General features: G+C 40.1%; 1 protein-coding gene across 11 annotated transcripts in view; it reads left to right on the top strand.

The window, feature by feature from the left end:
* The window catches only part of RNF145 (ring finger protein 145), a 54,662-nt gene that overhangs the window by 33,441 nt on the left and 8,609 nt on the right, over positions 1 to 12,612 (top strand). For all 11 annotated transcript variants that reach the window (XM_072873575.1, XM_072873578.1, XM_072873577.1 and 8 more), the window contains 3 exons: positions 796 to 887; positions 5,801 to 6,036; positions 9,491 to 9,666. In XM_072873575.1, coding sequence (XP_072729676.1) covers positions 796 to 887; positions 5,801 to 6,036; positions 9,491 to 9,666 — 504 coding nt within the window. The remainder of the gene's footprint in view (positions 1 to 795; positions 888 to 5,800; positions 6,037 to 9,490; positions 9,667 to 12,612) is intronic.

The following is a 12,612-nucleotide window of genomic DNA, read 5'->3' as shown; positions in this document are numbered from 1 at the left end:
TGTTAGCCTGCTTGAAAGCAGAGCTGATGGATGATCACCAGCAGCAGAAAAATGCCCAGTCTTCTCAGGTTCTTACCTTTTTCTTTGGTTGCCTGATCCCACCCTCCTAGCCAACTTTTTCTGAGAGGAATTACAAATATCCTGTCAGATTTTCAGGCTATATCTCACTGTATCTGTCAATAGCAGTCTGTCAGTTTGAGGGTATGTGGTTGGTCCCCCAAGTTTCCCAGGATAGAGCTAAACTTTTAAATTATGTTGAATAAAAGGATTATGAAGCAGCTCTGTTCCTGACTCTTAAGTTCATGACCGTCACTTTTCCTTCATACCTATTTTTAAATTCAGTGCAGAGATTGTTAGGTGCATAATACTATAACCATTAAATTGGAAGACCTCTCTGTCAAGCTCGCAAATTTTATTTCACATGGAGCTGGTGGGAAAATAAATTATTATTAGGAAGAAGAACACTTAATAAGGATACTTAAAAACGGAATGGTGCTTAAGAGGCTTTGTCAATAAGCAGTTTCAGACCATGCTCTGAAGAACAGCTTGGATGTCCCAAAGGATTTTTACAGCCATGCCAGTGAGTCTAATTACAGATAATACTTGTCTCGCTTAAGTCGTGCCTCAGCTAGATCCTTACATCAGGGAGGCTGCTGTAACAGTAGTGTTAATATTGCTTTTTGTAATTTAGTTAATTGACTGTGACATACACTAAAGTTACATATGTGTGGAATGAATAAATTGCTTCTTGTCTGATCAGATGGATCTTAATAGTTTGTGGGTTTATTTTTTTAGGGATTATGTGAGGAGCGAATTGGAATCAGGATATGAAGGGCCAATGTACTTGGAACCTCTCTCTATGAATCGTTTCATGACTGCTTTAGTAGGTAAGTGCTTTAAATATTTGTGATGCAGGAGAGAGCTCTGCCTAATTCTCTTCATTGAAACTTATGCATGTTTTACCTCTTGGTTTCAAATTTCTCTTACCACTTTTAGTAGCTGTGATTCTCATTAATATGCAAGAGGCATGGGAGGCTAAGTGTGTCCTGCCTGGCTTTTTCTATGCCACTGATTTACCAATACTCTCGTACTTGCAGCTTTGAAGTATTTTCTAGGTCTGTTTGTCATGCTCTACCCCTGTGTTCTTCTCAGACTCACAAGTCTGATTCAGAAGGACTGGATTGTCTGTAATAATCTTTAGGTGGAAAGTACTGTAGAAATTTCAATAGTAACGTGTACTTGTGCTTTTGTCAATGGAAGTGTTGTACAAGTATGTATTCTTCATTGGCCGTATAAATGAACACTATCATTCTCTTACAAAAAACTAGTGAAATAGATTTGTGGGTGTGTGCATGGGACTACAGGCTACTTTTTTATTAAAGGAGTCCCAGGGATATTTCTGATTAAAGAGTTAAGGAGTAAGAAGTCAAAACTACATTTAAATTGTGTTTGATTAATGGCAGAGGTGACTTCTACCTAAAAATCCCAAATAAATCCTGAAAAATTGGACTTTCTAGACTGTTCCCTTACCCTTTGAACTTTGACTGGAAGAGAATAAATTCAGCGTTAAGGTTGCTACACCATACCATATGCTCTACTGAGAGGATATCGGAATACACACATACACTATGTGTATTTTAAAATTAAGCCTGAGACAAGCTTGAAAGAAAAATCTTCCTTAATTCCTTTCACTAAGATCTCTGGTTTTCATCAGATTATCGACAGATTTAGTCAGCTATGTACTGTTGGCAAAACTCAGCTGCTTTCTGTTTACTTGCAGCTGCTCCTGGCAGATTTAAATGGGTTTACTTCTTTACAGTATGTTAGGTCTACCAGAACATATACATCTCCTGTTTGTCTGCACCCGTACTTTCATATGTGGCATTTGTCTTTGCTTTTAGTATTTTTTATAGAAATAACATTGGTATTTTTCAAGGAAAGGAAATCCTCTTTAGATAATAATTTATTCTCTCTTCTGAATTTCTAGATATATTGTATTTTGCTGTCTTGTCAAATGACACCAAAGTACAACTAATGCCTTTAGTGTGTTTCTATGAGAAAATGTTTGTAATTAGTCTTTTGAATCCCTCTCAGGTGCAATGCAGGGTCCCATGCTAAAGCAGAATCCCTCAGAGAGCTTCACAAAGTGGCAGGCAGGCCTGGGCAGGAAGAGATCAGGAGGCATTGTGTCATTCAGTAACATTTAGACACAAGCTAAACCTAGAGTCAAAGCTATTATGTTTCATCCAGGTTTTAATATAGATTAAAAATAAGTGAGAGAAAGATAATTTTTTTTTTTTATCCAGTACAGTTTTGGGTTGTATTGGGTGTCAGACTAAAGTGTCCCCTTACTGTAATTGTTTTTCAGAAGTGGGTGCTTGACTATACTAGCAAATGTTTGTACATTAATATACTTAATATCCCCATTATTAATTTCCCCTGTTCTTTTAAAGCCAACTTGAAAGTGTAATTTTAGTCTTGATGGCAAGCGGTCGTCTTTGGGGAAGACCTGTGAAAGTGGGCTACGAGGCTTGACTGTTTTGTATAAATATGAAATACTTTCTCAAATTTGTTACATACAAAGGTATTTATCCAGTGCAATCTGCCATGTCGCAGGAGTGTACTGCACTGAACTGTGTCATCTTCACAGCAAAATGAATATACAGGTGCTTTGCTCCATCTTTTTCTTGCGTGTTCTGCCAGAGTGGTGTGCTGCAGCACTGTCGACAAAGGCACTGAGGCAGGTGCATGAGGGAATAATCGTGCTACTAATACAGCTCTGGTTCCTAAAAGTTCTGGGCAGAATTAAGGGGATGATGTACAGTACACCAGCTGGTTCACAAATTTAATCTTTGTTAATGCTTCTATTCATTAGTGCTTTTTGAATGGGCTCTCATAGTCATTTCTTCCCCTGGATCTAATTCAGTCTGATGACTGTTGACTAGGGTTACTGATATGCTGGATGGAAGAAATGGATGTCTTTGAAGACTGCCCCTTGGATGAGTGTGCCACTTTGTGAGCATGTCAGCTGTGAATGTTACAAAGCTGTGTGGTTTGGGAAGTGATGCTACCATGAAGACTTGCTTTTTCTTAATGCACAATAATGGGATTATATATTAACTTTAAGACATCCTGTTTTTCGCATAACAGTTAATGACGTAGCCAGGGAATTTGTTAACATCAGCTTTTTAAAATTGGAAATGAAACAAAGACACTTCCATACTCCAAGTGGCTTCAACAGCAGCTGTACTGCATAGGCTTTCTTGTTGCACATTTTCCATTAGCTTATGAGCTGGGAGGCTTTGGCTACCTGTCAACAATGTTTAGTGCATTTGTGGAGGTTTGGGGAAGGGAAAAGAATGGGCAGCAACTTAAGGCAATGGATTTCTTCCTTATGGCCTCACTCCCTAGCAGAGGAGCCTGGTGTCGTGCAGGAGGATTCCAGCTGTCGAGTTCATTAGCTGTGTCTGGCAGTTTCCAGTCCATGGCATTTAAGTTTACAGAGTGCAAACATTCATCTGGGTTTGCTAGTCTTAGCAGATAGCTAGATCATTAAAATCTTTTTATGATTTGATATGAGGTACAAACTAATTTCTTCTGACTGATCTTGCTATGTTATGTGTGATGACTGACAGTGTACAGCCCCACTTGGACATAAACTATGATTTACTCCAGAGAGTCATTGTCTGTCCTGAACTAAGGTGCTGCTACCCCAGGTCAAAATGGGAAGTACCAGTCACTAAAAGCTCCATTGGAGACATTTTCAGGCCCTTCCTGAAGAGCTTGAGAATTGACAAGGTGCAGACTTTAGGAAGGAGATTGGGGCCTCCAGAGGAAGTGCCTCATGTATTTCCTTTGGTGTACAGCTCTCCTTCCCATGACAAGTAGCTTTTGATCAGTGTTTAGATCCAAAAGGTGGGAGGGCCGGAGAGTTTAGCAGGGATTAGCAGCATACTCGGCACATCACTGTTGGAGGAAAGCAGGTTTTGCTGTTGGATGAGATGAGATTGGACTCGGAAGGTCCTATTTTGTGATTGGACAGCTCCAGAGTCATCCCAAAGAGCACTGGATTGTTTAACGTGATGTTGTCACAATATTTTATTTCAGATGACGACACTCTTACTAAATCCTGACGAACATATTGGATGGTGGTATTTGTATACCTTTGTGTGTGAAGCTGGGTTGCCTTAGTTACCATGAGTTGCAGAAATCCTCGCAAGCTGACTGCCAGGCTCCTGAATATTACAGCACAGCAGTGTGCTGGTGGTATCTTAAATAGGGTTGTAGCAACATGTGTGTGGGCAGAGAACAACAAAACAGAGGGAGAATTGCTTCGGAGCTGGAAGCTGTTGAACTTCTAAAACGATGAGTAGAGTAACTTTCTCTGAGGCTATAAGACCCAGTATGCTGTTAATGTCTTGCTGAGAGCAAGGGTGCTTGTTCTGAAAAGACATCTGCTAATTCAAAAATACATCTAGCAAATTGACAGTAGGACTTAAACTTGAAAGAGGACAGTGTGAAGGAGGAGGGAACTTTGTATGCTTAATTAGTAGAGATCACAGATTGCTTTCAACTCAGTTGCAGTTATTTTGAAAGCAGACGTCCTTTCCTAGGTCAGGAAGCTAGGCAGAAAGATAGCAAAACCCTAGTACTGCTATTTTTCCTCTCGCAGCTTCCCTTCCCAACCCATCCAGAGGGGCTTACAAAGTCAGTAAGCTTATGTGGACACCTGGAGTTAGCGCTGACCTAGAGATGTTAACTGCCTTGATTTTGTTACTCTGTGTTTTGCTAAAGCTAACTCCTGTTTTCGGGGGGAGTTGTGAAATGCAGGAATTAGTGGAGGTAGCTCCAAAACACAGCATAAGCACTTGGCTTTAGTACCACGTATTGTGGCTTTCGCATGTAAGCTAACATAGATGGTGAACAAGGTTCTGCTTTTAAATAATATGCAATAATTTTTTTCCTTACTGCAAAATGAGGAGTGAGAATTGTTCTTACTCAGGCAATGTGCATTTCGCCCAATTCTGTTTCCTCTGAGATAAAGGGTACAACTTCTAGTGACTAATGGGAGCAGTTATACTGGAGTGGTCTGCTCTAGAAACACCACCCTCCAAATCTCTGGGTGTGTGGGAGAGATGTGCTCGTGCTTGTGTCCCCGCCAACTGTTAAAGAGAATTTAGTTGTTAATCATCTGTCACTTGCAAGCTTCAGTGATAATTTTGAGCAACTGCCTCAGGGTTTTATGAAATTATTGAAGTGTCAGCTGCTGACCTGGCTGTTCTCCTGTTGCTGTTCTTGGCCAGTAATTCCTCTTGACAGTATAAATATTGTTGCTCTAAAAGCCATTTGTGACCTCTGATTACTTTTTGCATAGATTGGGATGAAATAGTAGTATAGCAGGGCTTCAGAAAAGCTACTGCTGTGTATACAGATATTGATGGGATTTAAGTTGAGCTGGGGATGTTAAGGAAAAAGAGGGATGACTTGTTGGGTTATCCTCTGCATGATTTATTCCTGGGACTTCATATTAATCTAAGTATTATTCTGCATGTGTTTTGCGTTTACATCTCGCTAATCTGTAAAGTGAAAGCATGCACTTGGCGTGGTTTGACAATGGTAACTTTTGTGACCCAGCAAAAGACACAGAGGAGCCTGGTTTCATAACAGATGCATCCTAGTTAGAACTGTCATAATATGCTGGATGTAGATAACTGTGTTGTAGAAAGATAACGTATTAAAATACGTCTTTTCCTGAAGGGGATAATCAGCTTGATTATAAAATACTGTGTCGCGTTTTCAGGTCAGCTGGTGGTATGTACGCTCTGCTCCTGCGTCATGAAAACAAAACAGATCTGGCTTTTCTCTGCTCACATGCTCCCTCTGCTGGCACGACTTTGCCTGGTCCCTTTGGAAACCATTGTCGTCATCAACAAATTTGCCATGATTTTCACTGGTTTGGAAGTTCTCTACTTTCTGGCATCAAATCTTCTGGTGCCCTATAACTTGGCGAAATCTGCATACAGAGAGCTTGTCCAGGTAAGACAGCAAACGTAACAATTTTATTTTCCTTGGCCTGAACCTTTTTTGCAGGAAAGAAATAAAAAAAATACTTCATCTGTCTTCTGTGCAACTATGTGTGTGTGTTAACGCATGCTTTCTTATCAAACCAAATGTGTTCCTATCCATAGCATCTTCTTTCTTTAATTTATGGTAGCTTATAATTAGTATGGGTGAGCAGCTAAGACATTAGCCCAAATTATGCTGCTGGCCAGCTGAACATGTCCATTTTGCTTGGACTTCGCTTAGTCCTTCCCAAATCCAGGCTAAAAGACAAGATTTTGGCAGAATGGAATTTATTTACAGCCTCATTAAGTGAGCAAGGTATTCCCCATGCATTAATTGTAGTAGGTCTTCATTGCAAGAAATGCCTTCTTGTATGAAAAGCATTTGTGATTATAGTAGCGTTAAATTGGGAGTAACACTAAAGCTGATTTTGACTGTAATAGTCACTGACTTGCAGTTGGTGATTTGTAACTTGCGGACAGCTATTTGAAAGGTCTGTAGTATTTTCTGTAGAACAGCAGCATTGCTGAGACCTCTAACAAAAGAGTTAGTAGAAACAGAGAAGGCTGATGTGACCTGTATCCATTTTGTTAATGCTTTGACATCTGATATATATTTAGTTGAAAAGGCACTTGGTTAGTGGTACAGAAACATCACACCTCACGTTTTTTATATAAAAATAAAATGTGTATATGCATCCTTCTATATATTTCAATATAAAAAGATTGATGCTTGCTTGACTTTTGACTGACCTGCTATTTCAGCTCTCACCACTTGATGGAATTTTTTCAAACCAAGCCACTGGTTTTCTGCCTTCTGCTTTTCAGTCCAGAAGCAGTCTGAAAACTAACATGTTAAGCTCTCTCAAAGCCCTCTTTAAAGCTCCTCTTTGCTGTCATATCTGTCATACACAAACAAAAACTTGGCAGCTATAGCTGTCTGGTGTGCCAAGGTCTCTGCCTGTCATGTTGATTGTTACTGTCTGATCATGTATTTTGTATGTAATTGGTCTTTGGAGCAGGATTATCCTTCTGTATTTGTACAGCACCTAGCATGGTCTGATCTCATCCATAACTAGCTTGTAGATTTGCTGATTAAAAACTAATTCAGGAGCTAACTGGCAAAGCTTCAATATCCTTGTTTTCCAGTAAGAATAGGAAAATCATGCTTACCGTTTACTTAGGGTGGTTACGTTTGGTATAAAACAGTTGCACGTCTTCGTACAGCTCAAAGACTTGCAACAGGTTTCCGTTTTCCATGTGCATGAACAGATGCAGAGTTCAGCTTCCTGAAGTCAAATTCAGATCAGATTCGGATTTGAGAGTCATGTATCTTTCTTTTTTTTTATTAGACACTTATGTTTAAAACACTTCATCTTATGAATGTTTTAATTGTAAATACATTCCGGGGTGAGGGGGGGAAATAGTTGTTTCTTGATATTTTTTTTTTTTTTGGTCAGAATTGTATTCTAAATATAACTGTTACACAGGTCTCCTCATCTCTAGGATTGTTTGTCTTGTGCCGCCCCCTGCCCCCCCCCTCCCCATTTCAAATCCTTGCATGCCAGGCTGTATTACAGTGCTGTAATCAGAAGGAAGAAGTACTCCTTGTACATGGCCTTTGGACACTGATCATACTCTTTTTCCTGACTTCTTATGCAGAGGGCATAAAGTTTTTTTTCCTTGGGAATACAGAGAAAATGGCAGAAACTTTATAATGTGGCGCTGGATTTATAATAGTGTTGTATGCTGCTTTTCTAAATGCATGTAGTAGAGAGTGGGTTGGAATGAAAAGTTGTGTGTGAGTGGTTTTTGCATTGTATTGACAATATGAGAAAACAGGATTTTTGTTTTTAAAGAGCTTGCTGCTCTTTGCCTGTGTTCCTGAAACAGAACAGAAAAAAACATTTGCTCATAGCATGTTGGTATAACTGGTTGCAACTCCACTACAAATCAAGCTTAGTATGCTTATTCCAGAGGAGGATATTGCCATTTTGTCTTGAATATTTTCCTACTTGTATTTCCATCGCTATAACTTTGTGCAGTTGTTAGTTTTCGATGATGCCTTCATCCTGGTGTTTGTGAGTTAACTATTTTAGTAGATTTAATTGCTGTTTTGATATCAATGGCAAAACTTGGTGAATATTGGGATGTTGAACACCAGGAGTGTTTCCTGAATGCAGCACCATAGGGAGACAACCCTAACAGGTGGGCCGAGGCAGCTTTGTGTGTATTTCAGACTGTGGCTAATGGTATAATTCAAAAGCAGGTCTAGAACCTTGGCTGGCTACTTGCGGCAGAAGATGCCAGAAATACCTCACGGTTATGAAGCTACATTATGAGCGTAGCATGACCCTTTTCCGATGTGGTGGAGTACTCTGCCAGGAGCTGCATAGGATTGCTTGCATTGGTCCCAGGCCAAGGGAGTCTCCTGAGGGCAGATGCACTTCCTCCACAAGTCTGTGTGCAAAGCTAAAAGCAGGAGCTTGGTACTGTGTCCCCACCAGCAGCGTATTGCTTGTTGATCAGCCACAGTACGTACTGCAGCAGGTCCCATGAATGTAACATCCCTCATGCTTGTCATGAAAGACTAAGTAGGCAGCATTTTTTTAGCATTTGCTAAAATTTGCTAGCCATTATGGATTATACGCCATTGTGGGAAGCAGATGATAAAGAAAGAGTAGTTATAAGTGATTTCCCTTTGACCTTTTGTATTAAGTCCAGCTACATGAAGTTCCAGCCTCTTGGAAATGACTGCATTGTAACTTTGTCTTTGCAATACAACAGAAGTAATTTGAGCTTCAGAGTCTTCTGAAATAACTCTTAAGCATGAATTTTAAAACACTTGGTGGATTAGGAGCAGTCAGAAGTCTGGTACATGTTATTTTTTGAGATACTTAAACATAAAATGTCTGAGGTGTTAAGTTTTTCCTTAAAAACAGGTCAGCAAAGCAGATTTACTGTGCTGAAGTGATGTGGCTCATATTTCAGTATCTAGTGTGTGCAGTGACTTGGCAGTAGCTACAGCGAAAACAACATTGCTGTGACTTAAGCTGGGCAAAAAGCTCTGAGGAGGTTGTGCATGAACTGGAAGCAAGTGTCCTCGCCCCTCTGGCTATGAACAGGCTGCAGTTAGCAGCTCTGAGCAAGTTATTCGTAGGAAGAGGCATTCAGCTGGTCTGATGGTTTGCTGCATAGTCAGGTACTTCTCCCTACTTCAAGACACACAGTGGTAATATGTCACTACTGAACCTGGGCTCTCCCTTTGTCAAACTGTAGTTTGATGTACCTCCTCTTTTCCTTTGGGATGGCTAATGCCATGTGAATTATCCTTAGCTTCCTTATGGCTCTATTGTTGACTATCCTTATGTTATCAAATCACAGGTGCTGTGAACCAATAACAAACTGTATTTTTCTGTCTTTCCCAGGTGGTAGAGGTCTATGGTCTCCTGGCTTTGGGGATGTCTCTCTGGAACCAGCTGGTTGTCCCAGTTCTTTTCATGGTGTTTTGGCTTGTCTTATTTGCTCTTCAGATCTATTCCTATTTCAGTACACGGGACCAGCCTGCCTCAAGAGAGAGACTCCTTTTCCTCTTCTTGACAAGGTAATTAACTAGTCTGCAAATAGTCAGTTTTTGGTTTTGACTATTTTCTGAAATGAATGTTTGTGCTCTTTTAGAGACTAGATATGTAGATTGGCTTTATTGCATTTGGATACCTAACAAATAGTTGTCCTTATTGCAGGGACCATGTATGTAAACCCTGTTAAGCTTGCCCTTCAGAGGCATGGATCCCATTCAGCACAGACAGCATTAGTAGAACCATGGTAGAGTTCCCAAAGAAAGCAAAATATTCCTTGATGAGGGAATAGCTATAATTAGAGCTTTGGTCCAGATGTTGTTTTCAGTATACAAATTGGTTTCAAGTCTGAGATATTTCAGCTGAAGTTCAGTCCAGCTGATACCTTATTTGTGATGGTGTTGCTTTCTGAGCCCTGTATGTCTTGTTTCCTCATTCTGGTGTGGGACACATTCTTGAGTTCATCCAAGCAGCCGAAGTACCCAACTCCCAAAGTAACTTTTGAGCTCAGTGGTTAGTTTGGCAGAGGTGTAAAGATCTTAAAGATACCAAATTCCTAAAAGCTTTGTAAAAACTGCTTGTAAGATAAAGGAGAGAGGCCTGTGTTAGTGCTGTTACTGAGAGAAAGGCAGCATTTCAGGTATTCTTCTGACTGGAACCTATGTGCCTTTGCTGGCTACTGTTTAACTAGAAATCACAACATACAAAAAGGAGCAGGAGTGTAGGGCAGAGAGGAACTGGGTGTGTTGCAGAAGATGGGTTAGGCAAATTAGATTATTTGCCTAATTAATACTGGGATGGGGAGAAAAGAGAATAGTTGTCCAAACACACAGGTAACATAGGCCACATTCTTCAGAGACCATACATCATTAGTTCTGCTGTTTGGGTAGCAACTTGTTTGATGAACTTGCTCATCACTACAGTTTTCCAATCAGACTTTCCAATTACTTAGCTTTTTCTTGCCTCTGTGTGTATGTGTATCTATCTATGGTGCCATAATGTAAGCTGTCAAAATTCATTATCATTAAGGAGAAACGCCAGGGATTTTATTGCATGTAGTATTAAAATTGCTTACGGTGTCACACTGCATTATGTAAAAGCACTGACTGTGTTACCTGGTTGTTAACTAAACCATTGGTGTCTGAAGTTTTTCCTCCTGTTCATCTCTGCTGCAATTTTAGTTTTGTTACAATAGAGTACTGCATTTAGCAGTTAGCAGAGGTGGGAGAAGCGATCCTTTTCCTTGTAGATAAGTTGAGTTTATTCCTACACCAAATTGTTAGACTTCTATTCATGGTAAAACAGGGAACTTACATTGCAGACTTGCATTGGCATGATCTATGTGTGAATGAATACCAGTTGATCTCTGTGAAGTTCTCCCTGCAATTGGAAGAATACAGAAAAACTATGCAAATGGTCTCAGTGTTCTCATTTCTGTCACAGTAGAAAAATTATAAACGCTTATTCATCTTAGAAACACAAACTCAGGTAGTACCACTAACAGCCTCTTACCTCTTAGGAGGGAGCTGAAATACCTTGTCAGGCCAGTTAATAATGTAGTGCTGGCTGTTTAACAAAATGGAAGAACAGATGTGCTCTTCCATGAAAGTGAGTGAATTCTGCATCTGCGCCCTTTCAGTGTAATGATCACTTAAAATAGTGTAGCTGGAATTCAGGTGAGAGCAATTGGGGTGTGCAGAACAGCTGTGTCCGATTTTAATAAGAATGTCAGAGTGACTGTATTGGGTCAGACCGAGTACTGATCTAGCCTAAGATCCAGTTTCCAGAAGTGGCTGTACATGGGTACCTGGAAAGACACCCACCCATAATATGACAAACAGGACGCTTCCTAGTACTCTTCCAGTCCCGCATCCAACTTCAGCTGTCAGGCTGCATTGGTTATGGATAATGGTTAATATGTATTCAGTAACCCTGAAAAGACTTCTCTTCCATCAGTTTGCACTTTCTGCCCTTGAACCCATGTACACTTGTGTCATTTGAAGGATCCTGAGGCAAGGAGTTTCACAGCTCAACTTGGTCTGTATGGTGAAGAATCCATTTTGAGTGTTCAAATCCATATAGTTTCATTCAGTGCCCCTCAATTAATGGGGGTGGGGTGGGGGGAGGGGAGACGAAACAGTTCTTTCTTTAAAATTGAGAGTAGCAGAGGTCTGTTCTTCCCAGACTGGAAAGCTCTTGCTTGCATGTTTGCTGTTTAAAAGCTGTTCTGTACCTTTCATTGTCCTTGTTACTCAGAATCTTTTCCATGGATATGTAATTTTGAGAAGCCTTGAAGAGTTCAGCTCTTTGGGACAATTTATAGACTTGTGCTTGACACGTAAACATAACACTGAAAGCTCCCGAGGCTTCTCTTTGAGCTCTTAAGCTCCCCTGGGACCCTTGCATAGCAGATCATCTGGAAATAAGTTTAAGAACGGTACTAAAATTATTCTGACAGAAAAGGGTTGGGCATCAGGCAGAAAAGCCAGGGTTCTTGATTTCTGGTAGTTTATTTTGAAGCAAAACTTGGAGTTCCTCAAATATCATACAGAAATAGCTGCTTTAAATACTGTGTTTCTCACTACCTTGACCGGCATGAACATGTAAAAGCCTTTTCTGCCCTGCTTGGCTTCGTAAACAGGCAGAATTTGAAGGCTTACCAGAAGCACTGCAAATAGTATATGTAAACACATCAGCATTTTCTGCTGTGAATTGCTTTCAAAGGAGATTTCTGGTTAAAGTAGTCGTTAAAAGAGACAAAGTAAATGTCTCTTGGACAAGCTTTGTTTATCTTTGAAGCATATGCTTCCTCAAAACTCTTTTGTCTTGTCAAAGCACTGGACTAGTTCATTCTTCAGTCAGTTAATGAGCATGCATGTTTTTGACCACCATAGTTTCTCACAAGACTACTATCCTGGTGAACAAGTGAAGATTTTTTTTTTCTTTTTTTTAAATGAATGGGGGTGTCAAGG

The sequence above is a fragment of the Ciconia boyciana genome, chromosome 9, assembly GCF_034638445.1.
Source record: "Ciconia boyciana chromosome 9, ASM3463844v1, whole genome shotgun sequence".
NCBI lineage: Eukaryota > Metazoa > Chordata > Aves > Ciconiiformes > Ciconiidae > Ciconia > Ciconia boyciana.
This window is presented reverse-complemented; position numbering and strand designations above follow the sequence as displayed.